Source organism: Bombyx mori, chromosome 19 (genome assembly GCF_030269925.1).
Source record: "Bombyx mori chromosome 19, ASM3026992v2".
In the NCBI taxonomy this organism is placed as follows: Eukaryota; Metazoa; Arthropoda; class Insecta; order Lepidoptera; family Bombycidae; genus Bombyx; species Bombyx mori.
Window position 1 is genome coordinate 3,760,634 of NC_085125.1, and position 14,193 is coordinate 3,774,826.

General features: G+C 37.4%; 1 protein-coding gene across 1 annotated transcript; it reads right to left on the reverse strand.

Moving 5' to 3' along the window:
• Nucleotides 1-373: 373 nt before the first annotated feature.
• LOC110386463 (glutamate receptor ionotropic, delta-1) lies at nucleotides 374-13,437 on the reverse strand. The gene is made up of 11 exons (XM_021352787.3): nucleotides 12,979-13,437; nucleotides 12,059-12,216; nucleotides 11,386-11,542; nucleotides 10,150-10,342; nucleotides 9,141-9,310; nucleotides 8,185-8,414; nucleotides 5,935-6,037; nucleotides 4,699-4,877; nucleotides 2,704-2,808; nucleotides 1,506-1,672; nucleotides 374-575 (listed from the first exon to the last, which is right to left on the reverse strand). Exons 1-11 carry the CDS (start codon nucleotides 13,247-13,249, stop codon nucleotides 374-376), a joined length of 1,935 nt encoding a protein of 644 aa, XP_021208462.1. The 5' UTR covers nucleotides 13,250-13,437.
• Between the last annotated feature and the right edge of the window lie 756 nt (nucleotides 13,438-14,193).

Below are 14,193 nucleotides of genomic sequence, written 5' to 3' on the forward strand. Positions count from 1 at the left end.
CATACTCCTCCGTCCGCGCAATTTTCTTAAAAAGGGATACAAAGTTTTTGCTTCACGTATTAATATATAGATAATGAATTATTGCTTTGCGTAAACAATTATTTAATCGTAATTTCACTCATTTAAATATTGATTTTCTTCAGACTCGCGCCAACCGTACTTTATTTTTCTACCTATTCGCTGGTAGTCTAAGGTACCACTCCAGCTTCTTGCTGGCAGGTAGTTGAGCTCACGGGTTCAATCTGGTAGAATTTGCTAATCTAGCTCTAGCGAGAGCAGTGCTTCGCAGAATCTACCACCGGGTCGGAAACGCAACCCACTAAGAAGATCCGGCCAGAAACTCAGCGGGTCAAATGTCAATACACACAAGTACTTACATTTTAAACACCAACATCTCCATAATGAGTATCAAACAGGACGATATTATTCCGTAGATCATCATTATAAGAACAGGTCTCAAGTCGACGATGCCGACGCTGCTGAAGGCCGCCACTTTGTTAGAGCAACGAGGCTTCGGCACTTGGTACCTCCTGTTCAGTGCCGACTGGATACCAGACTCGCGGATTTGTTTGAAGCTACAACGAATTTTCTTTTTTTTTCTTTTCATTGCTTAGCTGACGAGCTCACGGCCCACCTGGTTTGATGTGGTTAACAGAGCCCATAGACATATACAACGTAAATGTCGCCACCTACCTTGAGATATAGTTCTAAGGTCACATTTTAGAGTATAACAGCTGCCCCAACCTTCAAACTGTAACGCAACGTAACGCATTCCTGCTTCGCGGCAAAAATAGGCGGGGTGGTTGTACCTATCCGTGTGGACGAACAAGACGCAAGTTTATACTATACAACTGAAATTTAGATCCCATTATTCAAATTGGGTGGTGGCGGTGATATCTATGCGCTTCGGTAACCCCTTACAGACACGTTTGGATACGTAGGGATGCCAAGTTTAAACATCCGTCTTCCATGATATTAAATCAATAATTTAGGATGTTTTATGATAGTACCTATAATATTTCGATAGTGTGGAACAAGTAGGCTTAGGTAGATTAGGACAGACTTTATTACTGCCGTAAAGTTTCCATAGTTTCCGGTTTGAATGATTTCTTTATTGTCCTTATTAGGCAGACGATTGCTTTTGCTACCTGATGGTGAGTGGTTACCGCATCACAGCGCTGCCGTTTGAATGCTAATTGAATCAAATTGACATTTAGCTAACACAGATGTCGAGATATTACGTTCTTCGGTAACTATGATATCCAACTCCTCAATAAGACACTTAATAAAGATACTGCCTATTTCAGCCGTGAAGCAGTAATGCATTTCGGTTTGAAGGGTGGGGCAGCTGTTGTGACTATACTGAGACCTTAGAACTTATATCTCAAGGTGCGTGGCGCATTTACGTTGTAGGTGTCTATGAGCTCCAGTAAGCACTTAACATCAGGTGGGCTGTGAGCTCGTCCACTCATCTAAGCAATAAAAAAAAAACAACGATCACTCACACGACTCTCAGTAGTTCTAGATAAGGAGAGTCTTTCTTAACTGGAACGAAGGGATCGAAACTGCTCAGGAAGTCAACCTCTGTGAGGTCGCATTTCTCTGTCTCCAGAAACGTTTCTTCGATGCGTCGGTACACCGGCTCCACGATCGAGTGGAACGCGAAGAAACCCTTAAAAATGAGAACGGCGAAGAATAATCTTACAGCATCTCTTGTATCATGTCTCTTGTAAATTCGCCTTCAAGTAAACGCCCTACCTAGAGTTCGTAGGGTTGGATAGCAAATTGAAATTTTTTATTTATTTTTTATTGCCCTTATTTAATTTTGAGTTTTTGTTTTATTATTCTGATTATTATTATTTGATTTTTTGTTTTTTATTATTATTATTGCTTTTATTTTATTCCGAGATTGTGGTTATTATTTTTATTTAATTCTGGTATACTATATGAAATATTAATGAATGTAATATGGATGCAAAATCTGAAGTAAATGAAATAAATAAATAGGCAGATGAGAGCATACGGCCCACCTGGGTGAGTGGTTACCGTCGCCCATGGACTTCAGCAATGCCAGGGGCAGAGCCAAGCTGCTGCCTACCGAAAAATTAGTTTCAAGAATGAATGTGGCTTCTTCCCTATCTATTCGCTGGTAGCCCTAAGGAGTTATTCTAGCTTCTCGCGGACGGATAGGTGAGCTCACGGGCTCAACTGAGAGAATTTGTTAACAACTGCCTTAGCATTAGTAATGCTTCGCTGAATTTACCACCGGATCTGAATCGCGACCCACTGAGAAGATACGACGAGAAACTCTGGGCTGTGTCTATGGGTTAGTTTACTCGCTACACCCTTCGGCACAGGCGACGGGTTCGACGAGAAAAGGTGGACCGACGACCTATTGAGATTCACGAGCATCCGAGAGGTGTAATAGCAATATCGCTCACAGATTACCAATCACTAAGTACAAGTAGTTGTAAAAACACGCTTCGTTGCAACCTCTAATTCTTCGTATGAGATGCACGAATGATTAATTCTGACAACGGATACAAGAAATAAAGCTTCATTATTTATTAAAATTTACCACCGGATCCGAATCGCGACCCACTAACAAGATCAGGCGAGAAACTCAGCGGGATAAAACGACCAATTTCCGAACGTGATTCGGTTGTATAACGTGCATTTTGTACTCATATCGACTCATACTACCTGTCTAATCATATCCACTCCGTCTTCGAGACTGTAGAACTGACCGTTTCCGGTCTCCGGGTCGATGCGTTTGTGTATCATCACTCGCACCGGATCCTTGTATAGCTGAAAGGAAGTTTATTTTTCATATAACAGCAAAGGAAGTCATGCTATGCAATAACAGTTAACTCAGACACACCGAATTTTCAACTGTGGGATAAAAGTTATGCGTCTAAGCTGAACTCAACGCGACATCGACAAATTAAAAGTTAAAGATAGGTAGGTATTTTTTTGTGTTGTTTTTAGATGGGCCGACGAGCTCATGGCCAACCTGGTGTTTAGTGGTTACCGGAGCCCTTAGACATCTGCAACGTAAATGCGGCCACTCACAGTATTTTTTACAGTACAACAACTGCCCCACCCTTCAAACCGAAACGCATTACTGCTACCTACCCGTGCATACTCACAAAATGCCCTACCACCAGTAAACTATTTTCTTTCGATACTTAGTTGTTCTTTTTTTTTTTTAAAAGGAGTATCTAGCTACTTTTTTCTTATCATTCAAAAATATGTCCACAGGTTATGAACACGCCGTACTTATATTATCGAAACCACCTATAACTTAGCGTTACGTTTTATGATCTATAAAGTCTATGAAATCCAATTAACCTTTTAAGTCATTCTAACATCGTGAGTAAGAATATTAATCAGTGTACCCATTTATGATTGCACAGATCATTTCTAAAAACTTATAGTTGGGTAGAAACAGTAAACACGCCAGAGAACCGAAGCAAGTATTTGTGAAGGTTTTTTTTCCTATTCTAGTGACCTCGAGGGGTCATACTAGATTCACCGAACGAGTAGGTAAGGTCACCGGGCTCTTTTTTTTCTTTTTTTTTTTTTAATAAATATATATTTACTAACGATCACTCCACGTTAACTGGTCCCGTGCTAAGTTCCTAAAGAACTTGAACTACAAATACCAGATAACGGATATAAATGTAAGATTTTTATTATACACATACATATATTTAATATACATCCATAACCCTGGAAAATACATTTTATATTTATCATACAAATATCTTTCCTTGGCGGGATTCGAACCCGCGATCCGCTTGTGTAGTGACCATGTCACTTACCACTATACCAGACGGCTCTAACCTGTGGACGTTGCTAACACTAGCCCTAGCAAGAGCAGTGCTTCGCCGTATCTACTACCAGATCGGAAACGCGACCCACTGAGAAGATCCGGCGAGAAACTCAGTGGGCTGTGTCTGTGGGTTAATTTACTCGCTGAGCCCTTAGTCACAAGCGACGGGTTCGACGAGAACGGCGATCGGTGCTTGAGGTACCTAAAAACACTGATGATTATGGAATTAACAAATACTCTTCATCGAAACCCATTACTGCTTCAGTGCAGACTAATACTTAATGTAATTGTTCACGATTGACTTCCAGGGTGAAGGAATAACGTCGTGTAATAAAAATCAAAGCCAAAAGTAATAACAATCAAAGCAAAAATCAAAATTATTATTTGCGTAATTAGGTACTGGTGGTAGGACCTCTTGTGAGTCCGCACGGGTAGGTACCACCGCCCTGCCTATTTTATGCCGTGAAGCAGTAATGCGTTCCGATTTGAAGAGTATGGCAGCCGTATAAGGTATTATTATAAACTATTAGTAGTGCAGACTGCAATTGAGTCGTCTATTATCAAAGGTGGCAATCTGTGCATTTGGACAAAAAAAAATTATTGATATGTCAATACAAATTAATTTGAATATAATCGTCTCCTTCAAAGAATACGGTTCAAAACCTGCATTAAATAAAGGTTAATAGTTAACCTGTTATTTATCTAAGATGTCGTTCCGAAGAGTTTTGTGACTGCCAATGGAATACAAAGTCAATAATTCGTTTTTCTGATTTACCAATAATTGTCCAAAAGTCAGATTGCCGGCTTTGATAATAGTCGACTCAATTATTGTTTATAGGTAACATAATGACAAAAAACGTTACGCTAAACACAAAATGGTTGTAGTCCACATCGTTGGCAGCCAACGTGACCTTGGATGCGGCCAGCTGCGCAAGGCTCGTAATGGAATTGGAAGGCGCCTGCAGCAACACCACGATGTTAGCAGAGTACGCAGCGTACAACGCCATTAACGCCGTGAATAGTACAAATAGCATTATGCGACCTAAAAAAGGAGGTTTTTGCTTTTTTATGCCGGAACCACACTGCGCTATTCGTTATCCGGGCTAGTTATCCTATTCACGCGCGAAGTGTGGAGAGTATATTCGCTTTATTCGTACGCATAACACATAAGGACGAATAGCAAATACGCGTATCCGTCGACTTGTCGGTTTTTTGACACACTTCAAAGGACACGATTATGGCGATATATGCGCATCGACTGCCCACACTTCGGTGAGTCATTCGCTCGCTTGCGGCGGTCGTGTATCGACGTGTCTTATGACTTGTAATCATCCACCAGCGTTTTCTTTTCGGTCTTTTAGTAACTTTGTACTTGTAGAGCAAGTACTAGTAACAAGCATTTAGGAAATAATAAATTGCGGCAACTCTCATCACGTCCATCACTCCACGCAAACAACACACATATTTGCCTTATCTATATATTAATACGTGAAGGAAAAACTTTGTATCCCTTTTTACGAAAATTGCGCGGACGGAGGAGTATGAAATTTTCCACACTTATAGAAAATATAGAGAAGAAGTGCACAATGCTAATATTTTTTTAAAATAATGCTTAAAAGATACATTAAATCAATAAAGAAAACGTTACACACACTACATACCATGTATTTGACGCACACACGCATGCATATTATTTATTGTCAAACTTTTGTTCTTGACGTCTGTGGTCAAATTGAGAATAGATTAAATGTTGTTTGTATTTGTTAAAAAAAATTATAATGTAGTCTTGGCGAAATTTGTGATTTTAGAAGTATAAAATACAATCATAATAGTGTACAGACTTACAATTCCAATTAATTATAGTCGAATTTCGACTACTGCGGGACCTCTAGTTTAGCATAATTCAGTGTACAAATTCGAAGTGTGGATGGCATGTTTGTTGTTTGCGCGCATGACTATTTTGGTAAATACGGCGTAGTCACATAACGAATAGCGCATAACGCAGTGTGGTTCCAGCATCACGCTGATCAATAGATGCGTCTCTATCTCGCACTCTCTCTGTATCTTCTTTCTTCTCTCTCTCTCTTTCTAATACTAACCTGGAGCTCTTTTAGGTTCTATAAAGCATCCCTGTTGACTTAGTGCACTCATCGTAAGCAACATCGCATCACCCACAGTACCGTCGAACTGAGACGCACTTCTCTGTCACGAAAATAGTGAGAGGTCAATGTTAAATTATTATCAAATAATATATTAATTTAAAACTCCATTAAAAGTTGATTTAACTTTTACGCTATCGAAAACATTAAAAAACGGGCACTAACGGTAATTACTAATTCTACTGGCGGTAGGATCTCTTGTGAGTCCGCGCGGGTAGGTACCACCGCCCTGCCCATTTCTGCTGTGAAGCAGTAATGCGTTTCGGTTTGAAGGGTGGGGCAGCCGTCGCACACTGTATTATTATCGAGATCTAGCAGAACTTAATTCAATCTTGCGTGAATTTATCTTTTTTTAATTTTACGTGTCATAAAATGTTAATATTAGATGTTATTTCGTATTTCTAAATAAATAAATAACATTAATTACTAATAAAAATCAATTATTTCTTTATTTTCTTTAAAAATATTATTTTTAATACTGCAACTTTGTTCTAAATACACAAGAAATATATTTTACACCCCTAAATATATTCTAAAGACTAAAAAAAATTCGCATAACCTTCTACCCATCTTCCTTCGTCGAGTAAGTTTCTTCTCCCATGTTCTATTTTGCACTGTTGATTTGGAAGATAGCAGTGGATCTGAACCTATCAGGAATTGGATAAGTACGTCTCGATTGGTGTTAATTCTGCTTGTTTTCCTGCTGAAATACTCGCGATTCCTCCTATATTCCTTATTGTTCGCTTCTTGAGCTTCTTCTGTTAATTGGTCCAAAGGTAAAACGCATGTCTCAATTACTTCTTTTGAGTGTGAGAGGATTTTGTGTATACTAGAAGGCATGTAGTACCAGGAATAATGTACTAAATAAAGTTTTCTTGTCTCTTCGGCATATGTCTTGTGCCTCCAAGATAACAGAAATGTTTGATTAAATTCAGATTGATCCCTGTTATTTTCGCTTACATTTCTCCCATTTAGATTGTATTTTTGTTGTAAGACTACTTATTAACATTTGAAGTGATCTTGGAGGGTTTCTACAGTTCTCTATGTCATAATCTTCTAATATATAAAATTCTCGTGTCACAATGTTCGTTCCCATACTCCTCCGAAACCGCTTGACCGATTCTCATGAAAATTTTTATGCATATTCAGTAAGCCTGAGAATCGGCTACTATCTATTTTTCATCCCCCTAAGTGATTAGGGTTGTCCACCCCTAAAAATTTTTTTTTTCTTATAATGAGGTATTATGTGGTTGAATGAGGTTTTGTTATTTTTATTATATATTCCCTCATCGTTCACAGCACTACATACCTCTTTCACTCATTTACCACATCCTTACACACTTACAATAAGTTAGGTTTTTTTTGTACACTAGAAATTCCCTAGAAATCTTATATATGGCAAAACAATGTTTGCCGGGTCAGCTAGTATTGTAGTATTTTTTCAATCATAAGGTTATTTTGACCTTTTTTTATTACTTGGAAATCATATATTAAAAATATCTCGCCTTTTCATTGCGCTGAAAACAAAAAAAAAATGTATGAGCGGGGCAAATAGGAGCAAGGGATTCCAACTAAATTTCAAAGAACATTAACCGTAGAATGCTATAACAGTGATTTCCCGGTGTATACACTTGCATACATTTTTAAAAGTCAACACTAACACAAAAAAAAATTTTTTTTCAAGGACTACAGCAAAAACGTTATTAATTAATAACATTTCAATATTATAAGATTCAAACTTACCTTAACGTATCCTCGATGATATAACAAATGATAAAAATGACCAATTATAGCACTTTAAACGACAAGAACAGACCTGTTCGCATTCTGCAATAAAGCAAAACTAAACAATACACTCGTGCTATTACGCATAAGCTATGTTTCGAGACTTCCCCTGTGTTGTATGGTGTTACACACTTATTAATTTTATTTAATATCGGTTATTTAGTTATACACCTGTGTAATAAAGGGAGTTTTAGGAATATTTAGAGAGTATTATTTTTTAATTAAGTTCTGCTAGATCTCGATAATAATACAGTGTGCGTCGTGACTATACTTGAGACCTTAGAACTTATATCTCAAGGTGGGTGGCGCATTTACGTTGTAGACGTCTATGGGCTCCAGTAACCACTTAACACCAGGTGGGCTGTGAGCTCATCCACCCATCTAAGTAATAAAAAAAGCACCCACCTTCTCTAAATTAAACTCCCATTTACTCGCCCAGTATATAGCTGCGGTGTAAACCATCGCGCACACAGCTACAGCTGCCCACACGCGCCCGGTAAAGGGCAAATAGAATATATTGGCGACCGACGGCAAGGGAGGCTGTCTGAAAACGAATCTAACTCGAAACGGAGCCAACATATCTGTGTACGTGACCACTGAAAGACGCTCGACGTCGGAAACAACGCAGTTTGTACCTGTAAATATATAGCAGCTTTAGAATAGAAGTGGCTTAATTAAAATTATAAATAAAAAAACTAGCTGTACCCGTCCGGTTCGCTGGGAATTTAAAATTAACATTATTATTTCTCACCCTCCACAAAGATTCTCATTATTAACGGCCCCGCCGTTACTACTACACTAAACTACAATAAATATTAGCCTATCTATTAAGTACATGTATTTTCTACATGGATACCAAGTTTCAAGTCAATCGGATGCACGGTTCAGTAGTTATAACGGAACATCCGTAAAAACCATTGCAGTTTTATATATTAGTATAGATGAGTTTTACACTTCGAACGAAATATAAGCATTTTATTCTATCAGTTTATAAAATTAAACAGTCTGTTTTAATGTAAAGGACAAACATTATCTTTCCGTCTCTTTTAAACCAAGCGCTCAACTTATAGTACGTATGTATTATAATTGAAAAACTAAAAAACGATAATTGTTCAATCATTTTTTTGTTATTTACCAAAAAATAAGAATCTTTGATTAAGTTACTTCAATTCTGAAGGTGTGATGTATCGGATTAAGCTTTGTTTAAATTAATTTCTTTTTTGATTTAACGCCAATTTATGAACTAATTAAAAGAATGCTGTATACTTCGTAATTCGTCTTAAGTGCGATCGAGGTAAATAATTAACTGTCGTATCGATCGAATCATCATGAGTCAGTCAATAAAACTAATTAAGTCTTACCCAAATCGGCTTTACTGGTGTGCAAATCGTTGATCATCCCCGACCATTGCCCGTTCACTTTATACCCCCAACGATAGCTGAAGGTGTACCGAGGAGTGGCATTTAACATTTGGAACGCTAGCTTCGCGGTCATCCAGCAGATTTTAGGAATAACGTCGTACTGGAGTTCCCTTTATGAAATATTGAAAAAGGTAAGTTCATGATTGTGCCTTTAAAGAAGCTTATAGGACAGATTAGCGCGATTCCAATCCGGTGGTAGACTCAGCGAAGCACTGCTCTTGCTACGGCAAATGTTAGCAAAGGTTCCAAGGCTGAGCCCCATGAGGTTCGCCTACAGATTCGGTGAAGCTAGTATAACCCCTTGAGGTTTTTTACAGTAGGTAGGCCTGGAGGTTACTTGCAGTAGGTAGGCAAATAAAACAGATTAGATTATGGCCTATAAGACCAGTATGTCAAAGTCGAAGGGACTGTAGCAAAAATTGAGTTTTCGACCTTGCAGTATAGCCGCCGGAGCCCCATGGTTCATCCAAAATGTGGACGTGGAGTCCATCAGTAAGTATCTACAGTTGGCATCAGTGCGCCATTTCGAGAAAGCGGCACGACACGAGAACCCTCTAATGAGGTGGGCGGCGGTAACTACATCTGATCCTGCGGACCGAATAGTAAACAGTCGACGTCACCCAAAACACATCATTTCGGATCCTCCCTATCCACTAACAGTGCTTTTAGGTACCTCAAGCACCGGTCATCGTTCTCGTCGAACCCGTCGCTTGCGACGAAGGGCTCGGCGAGTAAATTAACCTACAGACACAGTCCACTGAGTTTCTCGCCGGATCTTCTCCGTGGGTTGCGTTTCCGATCCTGTGGTAGATTCTGCGAAGCACTGCTTTTACTAGGGTTCGTGTTAGCAATGTCGTTAGGCTTGAGCTCCGTGAGCTCACCTATTAGTTGAGGCTACGCTGAAATTGCCTTAGGTAGGATAATTAAAAAAAAAGGTTTTCGATCTTACAAGGCATCCTCCCTAGGCAGATGATAACGAGTGTTGTTGCTGTCTTGTATAACATTCGCCATTGTCAATGGACGACCCATCACGTCTCTGCGCCGTTTGAAGAGTTCTCGATGCGGTCTAACGTCTACCATAGTTCCGTTGTAGTAACCTTTATCTTTTGATATCAACGCGCCGTTCTCATTCGGTTTGTGCACTAAAACATTTCCTAATTGTTAGGTTTACTCACTGACTTTATCGCTATAGATATGTCATGGCTTGAGATATCCTGTGAGGCATTAATGCGAGGAGTGGAGTAGCAATTAATCTATCGGTGTACGCATCACAATCCACTTATTCAAGGGCAAATGAAGTGTTTAATGCAACAATTTTAAGGTTTAATCTAGTGTTTATTTATTGCCATTATCTTATTTTCCAATTTTTTCATTACTATACAGTTTTCGTGGTAACGGTTGATTAAGATATTTGGTATTCGACAATTTAATATTGTACAAACTTACCGGAACCGCTGTAATGTCAAAATCTGAACGTGATATTTATGTTAAATATATTTTGATCTTAGATTAATAATTTATAATATAGATATTCGACCTATATATATGAGATATACTGAATAATTCCCTCGTTTTTTATGGGCCATCCATAAATTACGTCCCACGAATTTTAGGACTTTTGAACCCCTCCCCCCGTTCTTGTCACAGGTTGTCACATTTTTATAAGCCCTCTCATCAACGTGTCACGTAATTTATATATGACCCCTTACTATTCGCACTTTAACAATTTGATAAGTGCATAGTCCAAGTTTAAAAACATTTTATAGAACTTTGTCTACGAGCAAGTAGAGTGTCGTCTGTAAATCTTAATGTAGTTTAATAATACGTCGTGCCTAAAAATTATCCATTCGCTATCAACCCAGGAATCGCCTCAATAAATATTACAATATTACAGATAATAAATATTGATGAGTAGGTAAGTTTTAATACCGACTATTTACTTAACTAGTTTATGTGTATTATCTATGTATTTACATTACATTTATTTAATGTAAGCAGTACAGTAAACAGATGGCGATGTTTACAGACATGTGTTATATTAGATATATTAGTTTACAATAATTTCTTTTGTTTCAAACTCCTTGCCATAAAAAGCCCTATTTTGTATTTAACAATTTATTAGGTGTGCATTTGTATGTTTTTTTTTAAATATTAATTGCTTAATGATTCAGAATTATAATCTTACATTCAGTAAGTAAAATTAATTCTTCTGTTATTTCTGCTAAGACTAAATCGCTGTCTGCAAACGCGGGTATGTCTTCAAGTATGACAGAAGAGTTTTCGGACATGTTTTTCAGCAAAAGCCACCGTAGAGGATACCGAAATAGATTATGTAGAATAGCCTGCAATGAAATTTAAAAAAATAATGAAACCATTATAGGACTATAAACAAACACAATATTCAAAGTTTTTTTTTTATTGCTTAGTTGGGTGGACGAGCTTACAGCCCACCTGGTGTTAAGCGGTTACCGGAGCCCATAGACATCTACAACGTAAATGCGCCACCCGCCTTGAGATATAAGTTAGTCTCAGTATAGCTACAACGGCTGCCCCACCCTTCAAACCGAAATGCATTACCACCTACTGCTTCACAGTAGAAATAGGCGGGGGGGACACCAAAGGAAAAACGAAATTATTATTTTTATTTAATTCCGAGCATTTTCATATTTATCTACCTTTTAAACCTTCTCTGGACTTCCACAAATAATTCAAGACCAAAATTAGTCAAATCGGTCCAGCCGTTCTCGAGTTTTAGCGAGACTAACGAACAGCAATTCATTTTTATATATATGTATAGACGATCAACGTGTCTAATTAAAATTACTAGTTTGATTCGATTAAATATGTGTAATCCTTACAGTTTCAATGACCTCTGCCGTTTCGGGACAATGCAAATCGTTCAGGAACAATGTATTGTGCATGACGACGTGGTATTTGGATTGTATATCTATAGACGGAGGCTTCGATGTCCTAATTCCAAGCTTTGACAGATCAGCTACTAGATTACGCACTCTGTCTAAAACAATAGAATACATATATTCATAGAAACATATCATTTTATTATCGTTGATGGATCTTTATTTGATCGGCTGCATCACTGTGAATTTCTTTATTTTATTACTTGTGGTAGGACCTCTTGTGAGTCCGCACGGGTAGGTACCACCAGCCCGCCTATTTCTGCCGTGAGGCAGTAATGCGTTTCGGTTTGAAGGGTGGGGCAGCCGTTGTAATTGTACTGAGAGCTTAGAACGTATATCTCAAGGTGGGTGGCGCATTTACGTTGTAGATGTCTATGGGCTCCAGTAACCACTTAACACCAGGTGGGCTGTGAGCTCGTCCATCCAGCTAAGCAATAAAAAAAATTAGAAAAATTGGCTAGACAAAAATTGGAGACTCACAGGTCATACCAATCAACACTAGTGCCCAGGGAAGCAAAGGAGGTTAAATGACAATAGTACTTGGATCTACGAGCAATAAAGATATACCCATAGATAACACACATAAATTGTATATTATTAATTTGTAGAAAAGTAATTTTTGATGTTTTTTCTATTGTCTTGTGTAATTCTCAGACTTATACTGATACTATATAACTACCTATGTTAAGGCTGTGTTAATTTGTTCTTTTAATTTTATAAAGAGATATATTTGATGACAGTGGCTTAAGGCAAGCCGTTTGGATAGGCACAGTGAGCAAGAAATTCATAATTATTGTAATAATATAGTCATAAACCTGCTAGAACACTTACTTCATTTGATAAATTTTGTAAAAACCTACCTTTTTTCCAACAAAGGCCCGTCAACACAACCATTGTAGGTTTTCTCTCATTATCCACGTAAGTTTTAAGAAAATCCACCAAGTTCGCATCCTTTGTGAGCACCACGCGGGCCCAAATCGTTATCATAAGAAAAGTAACAAATTTCATTTTTGTAACCCGACACATAATAATATTCTCTAAGCCGATGCTAATTGACAGAGAGACCTTACAAGCCTTTTGTAGTGATGTTTGTAGTGACTGAAAGTAAACTAATAATTTGAAATACTCCATTTTATCCAACAGTATAGTACTTTTAGTATAATTTATTTAAAACATTATTTATTAAAGCGCGGCAAATGTTGAAATCTAAAAAGTAGTTTCTATTCAAACCGAGATGCGATGGTTAATAATAAAGATAATAAATTATTAATTTAGGGGCTTAATAAATAAACAATAACCACATCGCAAGCTAACGCCTACCAGGTTCAACTTATAATAGTTTTCGTGACTTGAACATTGAATTTGGTAATAAGAATAGAATCATTTGAAATTTTGAATTCGACAATTTATATCGAATCCAATAAATCCTGTTTTAAAATTAAAATAAGAAAAATTTATTTTTTTTGCATTGAAATATGTACCATCACAATTTATTTTTAATTTTAAATTGCTCTTGATGAACAAGCCAATTTAAATACCAGACTCAAAATTAGCATGAAAACATAATTAATTTTTTTTTATATTTTAGCTGCCTGTTAGCTCGATTTGCCTGAACGTGTCAAAGATGACCTTCAAAGATTAATAAATAATCTCTCGCAGTAGTCGAAATTCGACTATAATTAATTGGAATTGTAAGTTTGCACACTATTATGATTGTATTTTATACTTTTATAATCACAAATTTCGCCAAGACTACACTATAAAAATATTAACAAAGACAAACAATACTTAATCTCAATTTGACAACAGACGTCAAGAACAAAAGTTTGACAATAAATAGTGTGCATGCGTGTGTGCTTCAAATACATGGTATGTAGTGTGTGTAATGTTTTCTTTATTGATTTCATGTATCTTTTATGCATTATTTTTAAAAAATATTAGCATTGTGCACTTCTTCCCTATATTCTCTATAAGTGTGCAAAATTTCATACTCCTCCGTCCGTGCGATTTTCGTAAAAAGGGATACAAAGTTTTTGCTTCACGTATTAATATATAGATTGAGTTTTAAGCGAAAA

Excerpts from the sequence above, each read along its gene's own strand:
- LOC110386463 (XM_021352787.3), bottom strand. The coding sequence starts at position 13,249 with ATGGAGTATTTCAAATTATTAGTTTACTTTCAGTCACTACAAACATCA. Across the intron at positions 11,543-12,058 it reads CGGCAGAGGTCATTGAAACT|GCTATTCTACATAATCTATT; the intron begins GTAAGGATTACA and ends ATTTCATTGCAG. Across the intron at positions 1,673-2,703 it reads GAGTGGATATGATTAGACAG|GGTTTCTTCGCGTTCCACTC; the intron begins GTAGTATGAGTC and ends CTCATTTTTAAG.